Genomic DNA, 13607 nt, shown 5'->3' on the forward strand with positions numbered 1-13607 from the left:
CCCTTCTGTCTCCGAGGAGAACATCTCTGGGTACGTTCAGTGGCTGAGGTGCCTTTGAGGTGCGAGGTAGGGATCTCTGCAGAGCAGCAGCTCCTGCTGGCGGTGGCCAAAGGTCTTCAGAATTTCTCAAGCGGCTCTTCAAGTGTTACCGTGTTGTCTCTTACCCTGCGGTGGTTTAGCACCTTGTGCACCCCTTTTTACGTTTAACCACCCACTGCCTTTGTGTTGGTGACTTTTTGAAGCGGTGGTGGTTTGTGGAAAAGCTCACCCGCAGGCACGGCGTGCTGACTGGTCGGGGGTGTGTCTGGGAGAGCTGTCTCTCTGAAAAACCTCGTCCCTTAGCAACAGTCTGTACCTCGAGCTTTTTGTATTTTCTTTCTCTGAATGAATTGGTTTCTTCGGGTTACGCTGATTATTTCTTACGCTTCACGACTTTGCAGATGAAATTCCTCTTGGAGCACGAGGACGCAGTAAAGACCAGACTCCATCGGTCACTCATAGCCCAGAAATAATGGACCCGTCAGAACTGCAGCCCTTTTCCAAACCAGAGGCGGCACTGACGGAAGCCTTGACACTTCTAGCTGATGATGACTGGTAGGTGTCAACATCCATCCACAACCTGAGTGTGATGCAGAAGGCGTTTGTTTGGGTAACTTTAAAAAAAAAAAAAAGGAGCAAAATGGACATGACATCAGAAATAGTGAGGAGGATTGCAAGTGATACATGAGAGAAAGGAAAAAGGATTTTTCAGTCCAAATGAAACTGGAGCTGTTGTAAATTGAGGCTCGGTAGCTCAGCTTCCAGAGCCCTGGAGAGAGGTTGGAGCCCTGCTCTGGAGAGGGCCCCCACCCGTAGCTCCCTGTCCCTTCCTGTGGAACGTGAGGCTTCGCTGTGCTCGGGCTGGGAAATGGGGTTGCGATGCTGCTGCTTTCCAGCTTGGGAAAGAAAGGGATCCTTCAGTGCACGCTGTGGGCAGAGCTGAGGGAGAGAACTGAGAGACTGGTGTGCTGAAATAGTCCTGCTGCTGCGTTAAAAGACTCACTTCGGAAGAATTCCCTGTATCATGTGTCATGGCTTTGTTTTACAGTGTGATTTGTTTACTATTTGGTTTCACAGAGTTCTGTGTTTTAATATTTTTATGAAAATTGGCAACTGTTTTGCATTTGAGTATTTTTTTTTTCACATAGGGAGAAGAAAATCGAAGGTCTGAACTTTGTTAGAAGTTTGTCTGCCTACCACGCGACTGTTCTGACTGCAAAGCTACATGAGACAAGTTTGGCTGTGGCTCAAGAGGTTAAATTTTCCTATCAGAATATTTCGCGGACTGTATGTGTGTACATGTATTTTAGAGCTCTCAGATACGCTGCAGTGAAATGGTATGTTCACCTGTGGTTGGTTTTCCTCTCTTGGGCGGTCTCGAAAGCATGAGTTTGTCGTTCAGCAAAGCAGCTCGTGCTTCAGATGCCAACACTCGGTCTGATTTGCTGAGAGAGTGAAAGAATTTTGATTGTAACTTTATAACATTTTTCATGTGTACATATTTTAATTCTCACACATTGTCAATCAAGTTAGAAATGTATTTCTCAGTTGCTTTTAATGTTATTTAAACATTACAAAGGGAAACATTAAGCTTTACTTATTTTAAAGTATATTTTATAAACATTATTCATTGTTTGTTTGGGTTTTTCCTGTGTGCAGGTCAAGAATTTACGCTCAGGTGTTTCTCGAGCTGCTGTGGTCTGTTTAGGGGATTTGTTCACCTACCTGAAAAAGAGCATGGATCAAGAACTAGATAATACAGTAAAAGTCCTTTTGCACAAAGCTGGTGAATCCAACACATTTATAAGGGAAGAGGTAGACAAAGCACTGAAGGCTATGGTTAATAATGTGACTCCAGCACGTGCACTTTGTTCTCTTATAAATGGAGGGCAAAGGTAATTCTTATGAAGACTTTATAAAGAAATAACTTGTGAATAGATTAAATTTATCAAATACAGTCTTTTTTTTTTAAAAAAAAAAAAACCCAGAATACAATAGGCAGAAATCTGACGATACAGTAAGTCAGCTCTGCAGCGGTTCTGCCCAGGGCAGCGTTTGTTTGTGTAACGGTAAAATGTAGCCCCCGGCTTTTTTCTGTGCGTCATGTGAAACGCTGGCTGTTGATGTTGGAGCTTGGCGTGTCTGCTGGCTGGTTTGCAACACTTCAGGAATTTTATTCGCTGGTAGTGTAGTATTCCTGGGAAACCGCTGCTTCGCTTTGCCTGGTGAAGCTCACGTGGCATTCTCACTTTCCCTTTGCTCTGCCATCGAATGCCTGCCTTTCAGCTTTCAGCGCTGCTTTTTGTTTAGGAAGGTGATTTATAACTAACCATTCCCTAGCTGCAACTGTCTGGGTGGTTTCCTGCTCTCCTCTGGGCTCAGCTGGTTGATGGTCTGTTGGGCTGCATTTTCACTCCTTGGCAGTGGTGGTGGCTGTTGGTTTCTCCAGTGCCTCAAACATGACGGGCCTCCAGTTGTGGCTGCACGGTTTGATTCTGACCTCTAGCTTACCTCTGGCTGTGGTAGGAGTTACATTCCTTTAGCTCACTTTCCCTGTTCAGTATGTTCTTTCTCTTTTATACCCTCCTTAATCAAGCCATGAGGCATGCCAGTGTGTTAGCTATCTACGCCTCCTTGTACTTGATCTCTTATCTCCCTGTTGCTGCTGAGGTGACATTCAACGGGCTGGCTCTCGGGTGGCCTATCCCTTCCGTTGGGTGTTTCAGATACTCCCTTGTAAATCAATCCTTAGGCTTCCTGCACAGCTACAAGTCATGAGAGCTGGTCTTGATTCAAAGTGGTGTGTTTCCTGGGAGGCTGGTGGTTGTGGAATCTGTTGTTTCTGTCTCCTGAAGGCCAAAGAGAACCATACTGCAGTTACCTGAACTTTAAACTGAAAGGCAGATACCAGCCTTGGGATTTAAATTATTTACGAATCGTGCCCACACGGAGCTGTTTTTGTGACTTGGAGAGCAGCAGACAGTAACTGCTTTAATTCAGAACCCGTGTGAAGTGTCTGTTTTGTGTCCTCCCGTCTTTTCTTCGGAAATCCTGGTCCGCGCAATGCTCATGATCACAACTGGCTGCATCTGATCTCCCCGGTGTCAGGGCAGATGCCAACACGCTGACCCATCCTTACGAGTTTTCTAGACCTATAAAGATTTGACCCCTCCGGTTTGTGAACTTGGATAATTTTTCAGATATCTAAGGAATCCAAATTATCTGAGCTGTGAGGCTGAATACAGCATTTGAAGCAGGGATTAATTTCTTCGCAGCTAAGGAGACTTCAGTCAAAGTGGTGTGGAGATCGTGGGGCACGGTCTGGGTTTAATGCGTAACGCCTGGGCGGGCGGCCTGAGCGGCACCGTGCGTCCCAGCCCTTCCAGCGCTGCCGGCAGCAGAGCCCCGCAGCACAGGCGGAGCTGTCGCCTCGAGAGGCTGCCCCGATGAGTACGAGAATTACCTTTCAAAGTGGAAACTTGGGAGAAGAACGACATGTGTCTTCAGCAGCAGGTGGAAGGGTTCTGTTTGAACACCTGTGTGATAACACAGAGGGTATCTTTGCTAAATTTGGCTTATACCCGGGGTGCTTGTATTCACCACGACTGACGAGTTCAAGTTAACGCTTATGGTTTGGCCTGCAGTTCATAAGAGCTTTCAAAATTTACCTATTTTCTGCTCAACACATTTCAAGCCTACTGTGATCATGAGTATTAATGCTGGCAGCCCTGAGTAGGTGTAAATACTGATTCTTCATCAGCTACAAAGTTGGTTTTGGCTTTACCAACAAGAATAATTGAAAACATTTTTGTTTGCCTGGGTGAGATGCTGCTCAAAAGATCTGGACTGTTGCTGTAAACTGACCTCTGCGAATAGGTGCTCGATCCAAGAGGGTGATTCCAGATCTGAAAGTGACTGTATTTCAGAAATTTTAAAATCATGGGTTTTGTCTGCATGAATTGTGCTTAATTCTAAGGTCTGACGTGCATGCAAAAAGATTCCCAGCTATTTTGCCTGAGCAGTGGGCATTTGTGGGGAGCGGGGGCTCGTTTGCTTCCCCGGGGTGAGCCCTGTAAGCCCCCAGGTTCTTGTTTTCCCGGCGGTGCGTGCCGCAGGAGTCAGGCCGTTACCGTTTCCCCCCTCCCAAGCTCCCGAGGCGTGTGGCTGCGGGACAGACCCAACGGCCGGTGCCGAGCACGGGCCAAAGCTCGTCTTAAGCGCGGCAGCTCGTCGGCGGCGTTAGCGGGGGCAGCCAGGCGGGGCAGCCGGGGCAGCCGGGGCAGCCGGGGCTGGGTCCTGAGCCGCCGCGTTCGGCAGCTTGAACAGAGCCGGTTCGGTCTCCTGGTGCAGACTGACGCTGCTCGGTGCAGCACGATCTAGTGGTAGCTGTGCTTCCAGTGAGGCCGTGGGGATCTGTGGAACCAGAGAGAGCCGAAATCCTGGTGAAATGGGAGCGCAGTCGTGCAGGAAGAGCGCTGGATGGTCGTGTCGGGCTGCAGAGCTGGTTTACCGAGTCCGTTCTCTTCCTCAGCTCTCTCCTTTCAACCTGGTTTTCCCTGTGAACGATGAGCCGTACAAACGCCTCGTTCACTGTGCAGCCAAACTCTCCTCAGAGCGGGGCTTTTAATCCAAACGTAAAAGTAAAATTGGAAAAGTTTGAATTTGCAGAATTGTGTACTCTGAAAACACGTGGGGTCAGCAGGTACAGCAGAGTTTACATAAAAGGTTAGTTTGCTGCACAGGTTTGAAAACTGATTCCAGCTTTTCTCTCATTTAGGTGTTTAATGGCCCCCATTTTGTAGAAGGTACTCTTCTGCAGGATTTTTAGAAGTCAGTAGAATACTGCTTTATTTGGGTTTAAATTGGTAGAAAATACGCAGGATGTGTTTCTAAGCATAGGGACTTGTTTTTCATATAGTTGATGGAAAGAACATCATAGTACTGTGCTTGCTAAAATAATTTACAGTTATTTTGAGGCAAACTAGGAATTAAATTCTAAAAAGAAGTTTTGCCAATCCCAAAGGTGCAGTTAAAGGTCAAAACTGACTTTAAACAAAAAGAATGCGATTTTTCTTTTTTTTTTCACTTGCGATTTTAAGCGAATGAAATGAAATGTAACCGGGCGGATTACCCTTCTAAATGAAGTTATTTGTCTTTGCCCCACAAGGTCTCCTCTACGCAGCCAGAATAAGTAGCTGCGTATCTGCAGGATCCTAGTTGTAGGTTATGCTAGAGATGAAAAGAGCAGACCTGTATGCCCCGTTCAGTAGAGCACATAAGTACTGCTGTTTAGCTCCCGGGGTGAGTTCTCACTAAGCCGCTGTGTTTCCTTCAGCCACCTGCATTCGGCGGTGAGGCGATGCACGGCCCAGCACCTCTCGGACATCGCAGAGCGTATGGGGCCGGAGCGGATTCTGTCCGGACCCAAAGCTGTCCCCGATCGGGTGTTCCCTGCCATAGCCAGGTTCGCCCAGGACAGCTCACAGCAAACAAGGTCAGTGAGGGTAAGAGGTAAGCGAAACACCTTGCGGGTGGGTGGCTGGAACCTCTCAGCGTGTGTTCCTCTGCGGTGGCAGAGGACGGTGTCGTAGAGTCATTGAGTTGGAAAAGACCCTTGGGACCCTCGAGTCCGACCATAAACCCAGCCCTGCCAGGGTTGCCGAGGTGGCCCGTGTGACGGGAAGCACCCCGCGGCCTGCTGCAGCTGGGCCCAGCCGCGCTGCAGGGACGAGAGGAGCTCGAAGGATACACTGCTGGGCACAGCCGGGGTGCAGGCTGTGGGGGGAATGCTGGCCCGGGGACTGACAGGGCGGGACCAGCCTCTTTAAAGATGGCTGAAACAGAAGAGTGATCTCCTTGCTTTGCTCGGTTGTTGATTAAACAGTGACCCTTCCGCAGAGTTTCTTGTGGGGGGATGAAAAGCCAGTCGCATCCTGGGCTGCGACAAGAGGAGCGTGGCCAGCAGGTCGAGGGAGGGGATTCCCCCCCTCTCTGCTCCGCTCTGGTGAACCACAGAATCACAGACTGGTGGGGGTTGGAAGGGACCTCTGGGGATCAACTCGTCAAACCCCCTGCTAAAGCGGGTTCATCTGGAGCAGGTCACCCAGGAGACCCCCCTGTGCTGAAAGGGGGCCCATAGGAAAGGTGGGGAGGGACTCTTGATCAGGGAGGGTAGTGATAGGATGAGGGGTAACGGTTTCAAACTGAAAGAGGGGAGATTTAGATTAGATATTATATTAGGAAGAAATTCTTCCCTGTGAGGGCGGTGAGGCCCTGGCACAGGCTGCCCAGGGAAGCTGTGGCTGCCCCCTCCCTGGCAGTGCTCAAGGCCAGGCTGGATGGGGCTGGGAGCAACCTGCTCTGGTGGGAGGTGTCCCTGCCCAGGGCAGGGGGGTGGCACTGGGTGGTCTTTAAGGTCCCTTCCGACCCAAACCGTGCTGTGATCCTTCTATGAAAAGGGTGTCTGGTAACACGCACAGATAGCAATCTTCCTGCGCTTCTGTATTTCAGAATCACACACCTGCCATTACCAAGAGTTACAAAGCAAATCCGTGTTTACAGATGTGTCTGTCCTGGTCTGTTGCCCTGCAGGTATTACGGTCGAAAGATGCTCTTCAATATGATGGGTCATCCTGATTTTGATAAAATGCTTGAGAAGTACGTGCCAACCAAGGATTTGCCTTACATTAAGGAATCTGTTAGCCATCTGCGTGAAAAGGTACGTGGAAAAGCTCTTGTTTAATGTAAACGTGCAGGCAATGAACCCCCAGTGAGCGGGGGGAGTGCCTTCAGAGCCGGGCACGTGACCGAGTGCCTGCAGCGTGGCGAGGTGCTGCTTGTTGGCTGTCCCGTGCGTGCCCGTGCTCCTCGCAGGTACGCTGGGTGAAAGGGGCTTTGCTGCTGTACTTGGCGTGGCTGCCAGACTTGCTTTCACAGGGTCTCCAGCAGTGCAGAGCTGTACCAGCCACGTTAATTAAGGGTTGCACCTTTGTGCAGGGTTTGGGGGAGATGCCGTTGGATACACCCTCAGCAAAAGGAAGACGTTCCCATACTGGTAATGTCGGACACTCGAGGTCATCGTCCACTTCCAGAGATGCTCTCAACATCACGGACAGGTAATGATCTTCAGTGTTCTGCCCTGTTAGTAGCTGACCTCTGGGTTACCGGCCTCCATGAGGAGAGAACATTGAAATATTCTCAGCAGGGTTGTGAATCAAACATACCTGAAGGGAAAGGAAAAGGAAAAAATTGACATGTCGTGGGTGAACTCTTGTAAATAGGGTAATAGGTAATACTGAAGTGCCTTTGTGCGTTTCGAAGTTAATTTGTCTGTGGATTGCCTGTGAAAGTGCACCCAGACTGCACTTGGAATTCACAGCAGATCCGTGTCACCCTCAGTTCAAGGTGTTGCCGTTCAGAGCCTGCAGAGGAACCGTGCCCCGCGGCAGCCGCAGCGCAAGGTCCCTGTTCGTACCTGGGCACGAAGTACTGAGTTAGATCCCAGCCGGGGTTGCCCAAGGGTTTGGGTGACGCTCTGCCCGTTTGCAGTTTTCTGTCTCCTAATAGGTCTGCTGTTGAACTGAAAAAGAAACCCCCCAAAAAATTTAAACCGAGCCAAAAAACCGCGTCCAAGAATCCAGAGTTCATAGGGCTGTGGCTGCCCCAGGGTGAGGACGGAGTGTCCAGGGCAGCCTTGACCGCGCTCTCCGCTGTTCAAAACACAAATTCCACGTGGGACGGTCGTTTTGCTTGGGCATGTGGAGCTGCACGTCCGCCCCTCAGGAGGGGTGCGACCTCCCGCCCTGGGCCGAAGGCTCTTCCCTGTGGGGCGGGCACCTCCAGCGGCCTGGGGAGCCCTGGCAGGGCAGGAGGTGCTGCTGCGCCTTTTGTTCTTGGCCCAGCTGAGAGGTTTGGATTTGGAAATGCCAGGAAGGTGCTTACTCCCTCCTCCATCAGAGACTTCTGTTCAGGAGTCAGGAGTGAGCTGGCGGCTCTGTCTGGACCGGTCTCTAAATGCCGGATACTTCCCTGGACAGAGGAGGGATTCCACAGATTTAATAATTTGTTCTGTGACTGTCTGATCAGATTAGCTGCTACAGAAAATTTGTTTCACAATACTGTATGAAGAGCTGTTGAATTTCCACCTCCGCACGGTATGTTGCTTAGGTGCCACCTAGATGGGAGTCAGCGTTTAAAGTACTTTGAGAACAAAGAATTAAGCTCCAGTAACTTTTTATTTTTTCTTTTTTGACCCGTTGATGCGAGGGCAGTTCACAACTGTCGCTGGTCACAAACCCAGCTGCTCCTGGACGGCAACTGGAAGCAGCACTGGGCTCCTGCCTGGTGGAGGCGTCTCTCTGGTGTGATAGGTATATGTGTGTTCAGAGTGGAATCTCTGTTGAGACTTTAGGAACAACAATTATGTGAGGTCTTTTTTTTTTTTTTTTTTAAATGGCTGTGTTTCAAGTGAAAGTCCTTCATCAAGATTCTCTGTTTACTTCTGATATTTGCGCTCACCTGGAGGGAGAATGTCTGAGGTTAAAGACGCCCCTGGTTCAGCTTGCTTATGTGTTCCCTGAGTGACTCTTTCCTTTCCAACAGAGAGACTACAGAAGGCCGTGAGGTAACAAGAAAAGCAGCTCCTCGGAATACACTGGAAAGCGAAGAGCACGTTAAAGACATGATAGCTTCGTTGAACGCCAAAGACTTCCGTGATCGAATAAACGGCATTAAGCAGCTGCTGTCAGAGGCAGAGAACAACCAAGGCTTTGTTGTGGCAAACATCGTGAAGGTAACCGTGCGAAAACATCCTGTTTCAGAGTTCTATTTAAAGTCGTGTCACAAAGTTCTCTGGTAAAAGTCTTGGCTCCCTCTTGCAGTAAGGATGTCTGATTAGCAGGAGAACACTGAGGAACAGGTCGGGCGTGCGCAGGGGGAGGTGCGTAAGCTACAGAGGTACTAAAGGGAGTAACTAGGAGGAAGAAGCAGAAAGTTTTCACTTATTCTTTGAACTGTTTCCGGAACGCTGCGTGCAGGTTTTCGTGCCACTGCTGAGTAAGTATCAAAACATGGGAGCAGGTTAGAAAAGGAGCAGCGAGTCTGAAACGCAGCTGCACGTTCTGCCGGCTTGGTTTGTCCGGAGGGTGAGGAGGGGTCTGGCTTGTGGTAAAGCTGAAGGTAAGTACTGCTCCTGGTAGGGAAGGTGGCTCTTTAGGAGAGGAGTACTTCGATGGGGTCCAAGGGCCGTCAGCTAAAGGTAGATGTAATGAATGGAAAACCAAGATCACCTTGAACAGTGCAGTGTCTTTGCTGTGGAACGATGAAATACTTGTGTGGAACTGCGCAATATCTTAACTGTGGGTGCTTCTGAAAGCTGTAAAACATTCTTTTTGCGAAACAGAGCTGTGTCTTGCTAAAAATACCTGCTTGCAGAAAATATTAGTGATACTGAAAGTTACAGGTGGCTGCTTTTCCTCCATTGCGTGGTACAGGGATGATTCAAATCCAGACGAGGGGAGATGCAGTTGAATAAAACACGGTATAGAAATACCAAATGTTGCTTTAGTTGCTAAAAAAAAGTGGATCTCAGGTATTTGCGTGTCAGAGACGTCTTTTGCTGAGACGGACGATTAAAGGGCAGCAGTAAAGCAGGAAGTGTAGAAACCCCCTCCCACGTGAACTGTTAATTGAGGTGACTGCTGTTGGGGTGCTCTTTCAGATCTTCGATGCTTTCAAGTCTCGCTTACACGACTCAAACAGCAAAGTAAATCAGGTTGCTTTGGAGACAATGCACAAGCTGATTCCATTGCTGAAAGACAATTTGTCACCCGTCATCAACATGTTAATTCCCGCCATGGTGGACAACAACCTGAACTCCAAAAACCCAGGGATTTATGCAGCTGCCACAAACGTTATTCAGGCTCTGTGTCAGCACTTAGGTAAGTCATTTCCCCCTCTCTCAATTTTAAAGTGTTTTAATTGTATTAATTAAACTCTGAATTTGAAGAGTTACTCTTTCCAGTAGTTTCCATCCAATCATTACCTTGTGTAAGGAATCATTGGATTTATTCTCACACTTTCAAAACCACACAAGTCCTCTTAATGTTCTGCCGGTCCAGTAAAGACACGCCGCCAGCTGGACGTGTCAGAAGCCCGTGGGTGGTCTTGTTGGTTTTCCCTAGCGGGTGGGTTTTGCCCTGAGGGTGACCGAGCGCTGGCACAGGTTGCCCAGGGTGGCTGTGGAGTCTCCGTCCTTGGAGATGTTCAAAAGCCACCTGGACGTGGCCTTGGGCAGCCGGCTGCAGCGGCCCTGCTCGAGCTGGGGCCTTGGACCAGAGGATCTCCAGGGGTCCCTTCCCACCTCAGCCCTTCCATGTGGTTCCGTTGGCTGGAAGCTGGTCACGCTGCTGAGTCTCTTAAACAGGTCAAAGGACGAGATTCTTGCCGATGTGTGTGTGCCTCAACTGTTTTCCTTCCTCAACTGTTCCAGCTTTGGAGCAGAATCTGAGTCTTCTCAGTAAATAAATACGCTATGTTCCACCAGGTTCTAGGAGTTAGGGCTTGTTAAGAATGGCTTTTTACGCCTTTATGCCCTTAAATCCCAGAATCACAGGATGGTTTGGGTCGGAAGGGACCTTAAAGCTCATCTGGTTCCAACCCCCTGCCCTGGGCAGGGACACCTCCCACCAGGCCAGGTTGCTCCCAGCCCCGTCCAGCCTGGCCTTCAGAATACAGCACTGTGCTGTTTGAAGTTAATACATCCCAAGTAAGGGTTTTCTTTACATTTTTCCATATTGTGTTTGTTTCCAGATTGTTTCATTTTCTGTTTAAGAACTTTAACACCCGTGTTTTGTTCTTTGCCTTTAGACAACTCTCTGCTCCTCCAGCCGTTCTGCACAAAAGCCCAGTTCCTGAGCGGAAAAGCGAAACAAGACATGACGGAAAAGCTCGCGGGTAAAGTCGTGTGCTACTTCGCCCGTTTGTTTGGTCGTGTCCCATCCTAATTAGGCAAAGTCACTGCAGGATGACGGTGGCTTTACATCTTCCCTCCTGTCGCAGTAGGCTGTGGGCATTACTGATGCGGCAGTTGTCCAGTTTCACCCCCCTCTGCTGCAAGTCAAAGCTGCTGCTGGCAAAGCAGGAGGTGATGATGATGATGATGATGTAGTCAGACAGAAGGTGTACAAACACCTGGGGGTGTACAAATGCCTCAAGGATGTCATGATTTTGCTGTGGCATCGGCGAGCACGAGGTTTCTGCGAGGAGTCCCGCCCTGCCAGGGACCGAGTGGGCTGCCCGCTCTCAGAGACGTGGGTCCCACGTGCCGCCGCTGCCCGGCCGCCTCCTGCTCCCGCTCTGTTCCCATTCCCGCCTGCCCTTGCCTGAGGGGAGGGGTGGGAAGGAAGGAGCGGGAGCGCCTGCCCTGCCTGAGGTGTCCCAGCACGGACGCACGCTGCTCGCCAGCCCCGGCTCCCGCCAGCCCCCGGGTTTTACCGCTGTGCCCGTTCTGCTTCTCGCAGGGGGTCTCGTTCTCGTGTTAAGGCTCTCGGGGAGGAGGCCGGCCGGCCGGCAAGGCGAGCCGCCCTCGCCACGCAGGGGGCAGACTTCGGGATGGTCTTCTTCCTGAACTGGTGCCGCAAGCGTAAAGACCAACTTGCTTAAAAACCGAAGGCAAATTTCCATTAGGATTTCTATACGTGTTTCGGCGTTGGGGCGATTCCTAGCCGAAGTGCTGAGTTTCCCTTGGGTGTTTTAAGTGAACAAGGGCTGTCTTTATGGGAGATAGGCTTGAGCCCAGCAGGCAGTGCTGGCTTCCTTCCAGCGTAGTTCTGTGTGGGGTAGCTGTGAAACGGAACTAAACAGCATAGTGGGCAGCCTGTTCCTGAAATACTCTTGGCTTTGTGCTGTCGGAAGGTGTCAGTCGCCAGCCTTCAGACAGGTCATCGCTTGCTGGGGATTTTTTTGGAGTAGTTTGCGTTACGTATCGGAAGAGTCCGTTCCAGCAAAAAGGCAAACGTTTGCAAATGAAATGTGTCAATCATAACGTAGTTGTGTAAGTCGGGAAAAAGCTTCATTATATACAGATAGAAAAATATATACAAAGATAAATATAAAAAACTATATTTAAATAATTATTCATAATTATATTTTATAATAAATCAAAATAAACTATATAAAACATACAAGTAAAAATATAAATATACACACAACTAAAATACATAAAAATATACATACATACATTTTATATATAATAAATATATATATTTATAGTATAAGGCTACTACTAGGTGTTTGAGTTCCCTAACCTCAAATACCTACTGCGCATTTCTGAGAAAAAGAGGAAATTGTACAATATCAGCTGTGACACAGCACAACTGTGAGAAATCGAGGTGATAATCCTAACCTAAGAAAAACTCAAAACCCCCTTTATTTCTTTTACTTGTTTTAATTTAATGGGAGACGGTAATTCTGAGCGCAGTAGCAGTGCTGCTGTGTCAGCTCCTGGGAGGGGATAAAAGGGGGGTTTGTAGGGAAAGCTGGTCGGCGCTACCAGAGCGCCGGTGCTGCTGCAACAGCCGAGAGGCTCGTGTGGGCAGCGAGGGCGCCTTCTCCGGCGCAGCGAGGGTTCCCCGTTCGCCGCCGCGAGAAGACGGTTTGACACCCAGCGCTTCCCAGCGCCTCTCGGGCCGGGGGTCGCTGCTGACCCGCCACCCCCGCTCGGCGAGCCGCTGTCTGTCTTGCAGACCTGGTGACGGAGCTGTACCCGCGGAAGCCTTACGCCGTGGAGCAGAAGGTCCTGGCGGTCCTGTGGCACCTCCTGGGCACCGCGATGGGCGCCGGGGGCAGCCTCCGGGCGGCCACAGCCAAGTTGGCGAGAGCGCTGTTTGCACAGATGGGGCCGGGCCTGTTGGCTCACGCCGCCGCTCAGCCGCCGCACGTCAAGAGGAGTTTAGAAGAAGTTCTGGAGATGGCGACCTAAAATAACGATCTCCCTGCGTGCGTGAAACTCAGCCAGCCGCCGGGCTGGGACAGACGGACGGTGTTTACATGGAGCCAGGCGGGACCGTCCCCGGCTGCTGGCTCCCAGCGCCAGCGTCTCTCGTGCCCAAGGGCTGCGGTGGGGAGCGGGGGCCGGAGGAAACGTCCCCCCCGGCTCGCCTGCCCGGCTCCAGCAGGCGCGGCGCAGCGCTGTCCCATGGCTAACGAATAAATACAGTTATCAGTCACGTTTTGACTTGTTTTAGCAGCAATCTTTGCGTTGGCACGTGGGAGAAGAGCCTGGAGATACAGTACAACAGGGTTTTGTGTGGTATTGGTGAAAAATGCCTATTTTTTTAACCCCTTACCCAGCTGTGCAGTATTAGCTTGCTGTGGCTGCTGTCATGGTACTGTGACCTCAGCTTGGGGGGTGCAGCTCGCTGCGAAGCACGCCGACCCGCGCCGCGGGAAACCAGCTTTTCCCCCTTTCCCGACCCCCTCCCCCCCCTTTCCTTGCCCCCCCTTCCTTGCCCCTCCCCCTTCCCTTGCCCCCCCTCCTTCCCTTGCCCCCCCCCCCTTTCCTTTTCCCC

At 50.3% G+C, this 13607-nt stretch overlaps 1 protein-coding gene across 1 annotated transcript in view; it reads left to right on the forward strand.

Moving 5' to 3' along the window:
• Nucleotides 1-13514, forward strand: part of TOGARAM1 (TOG array regulator of axonemal microtubules 1) — a 46877-nt gene extending 33363 nt beyond the window's left edge. The window contains exons 14-23 of the mRNA XM_086462350.1: nt 441-594; nt 1188-1293; nt 1699-1934; nt 5375-5533; nt 6631-6757; nt 7036-7154; nt 8641-8830; nt 9758-9977; nt 10906-10992; nt 12783-13514. Of these exons, the coding sequence (XP_086318476.1) occupies nt 441-594; nt 1188-1293; nt 1699-1934; nt 5375-5533; nt 6631-6757; nt 7036-7154; nt 8641-8830; nt 9758-9977; nt 10906-10992; nt 12783-13018 (1634 nt within the window). The 3' untranslated portion in view covers nt 13019-13514. The remainder of the gene's footprint in view (nt 1-440; nt 595-1187; nt 1294-1698; nt 1935-5374; nt 5534-6630; nt 6758-7035; nt 7155-8640; nt 8831-9757; nt 9978-10905; nt 10993-12782) is intronic.
• The last annotated feature ends 93 nt before the right edge of the window (nt 13515-13607 follow it).

This window comes from Leptosomus discolor, chromosome 3, assembly GCF_034619465.1.
Source record: "Leptosomus discolor isolate bLepDis1 chromosome 3, bLepDis1.hap2, whole genome shotgun sequence".
NCBI classification, from domain to species: Eukaryota; Metazoa; Chordata; class Aves; order Leptosomiformes; family Leptosomidae; genus Leptosomus; species Leptosomus discolor.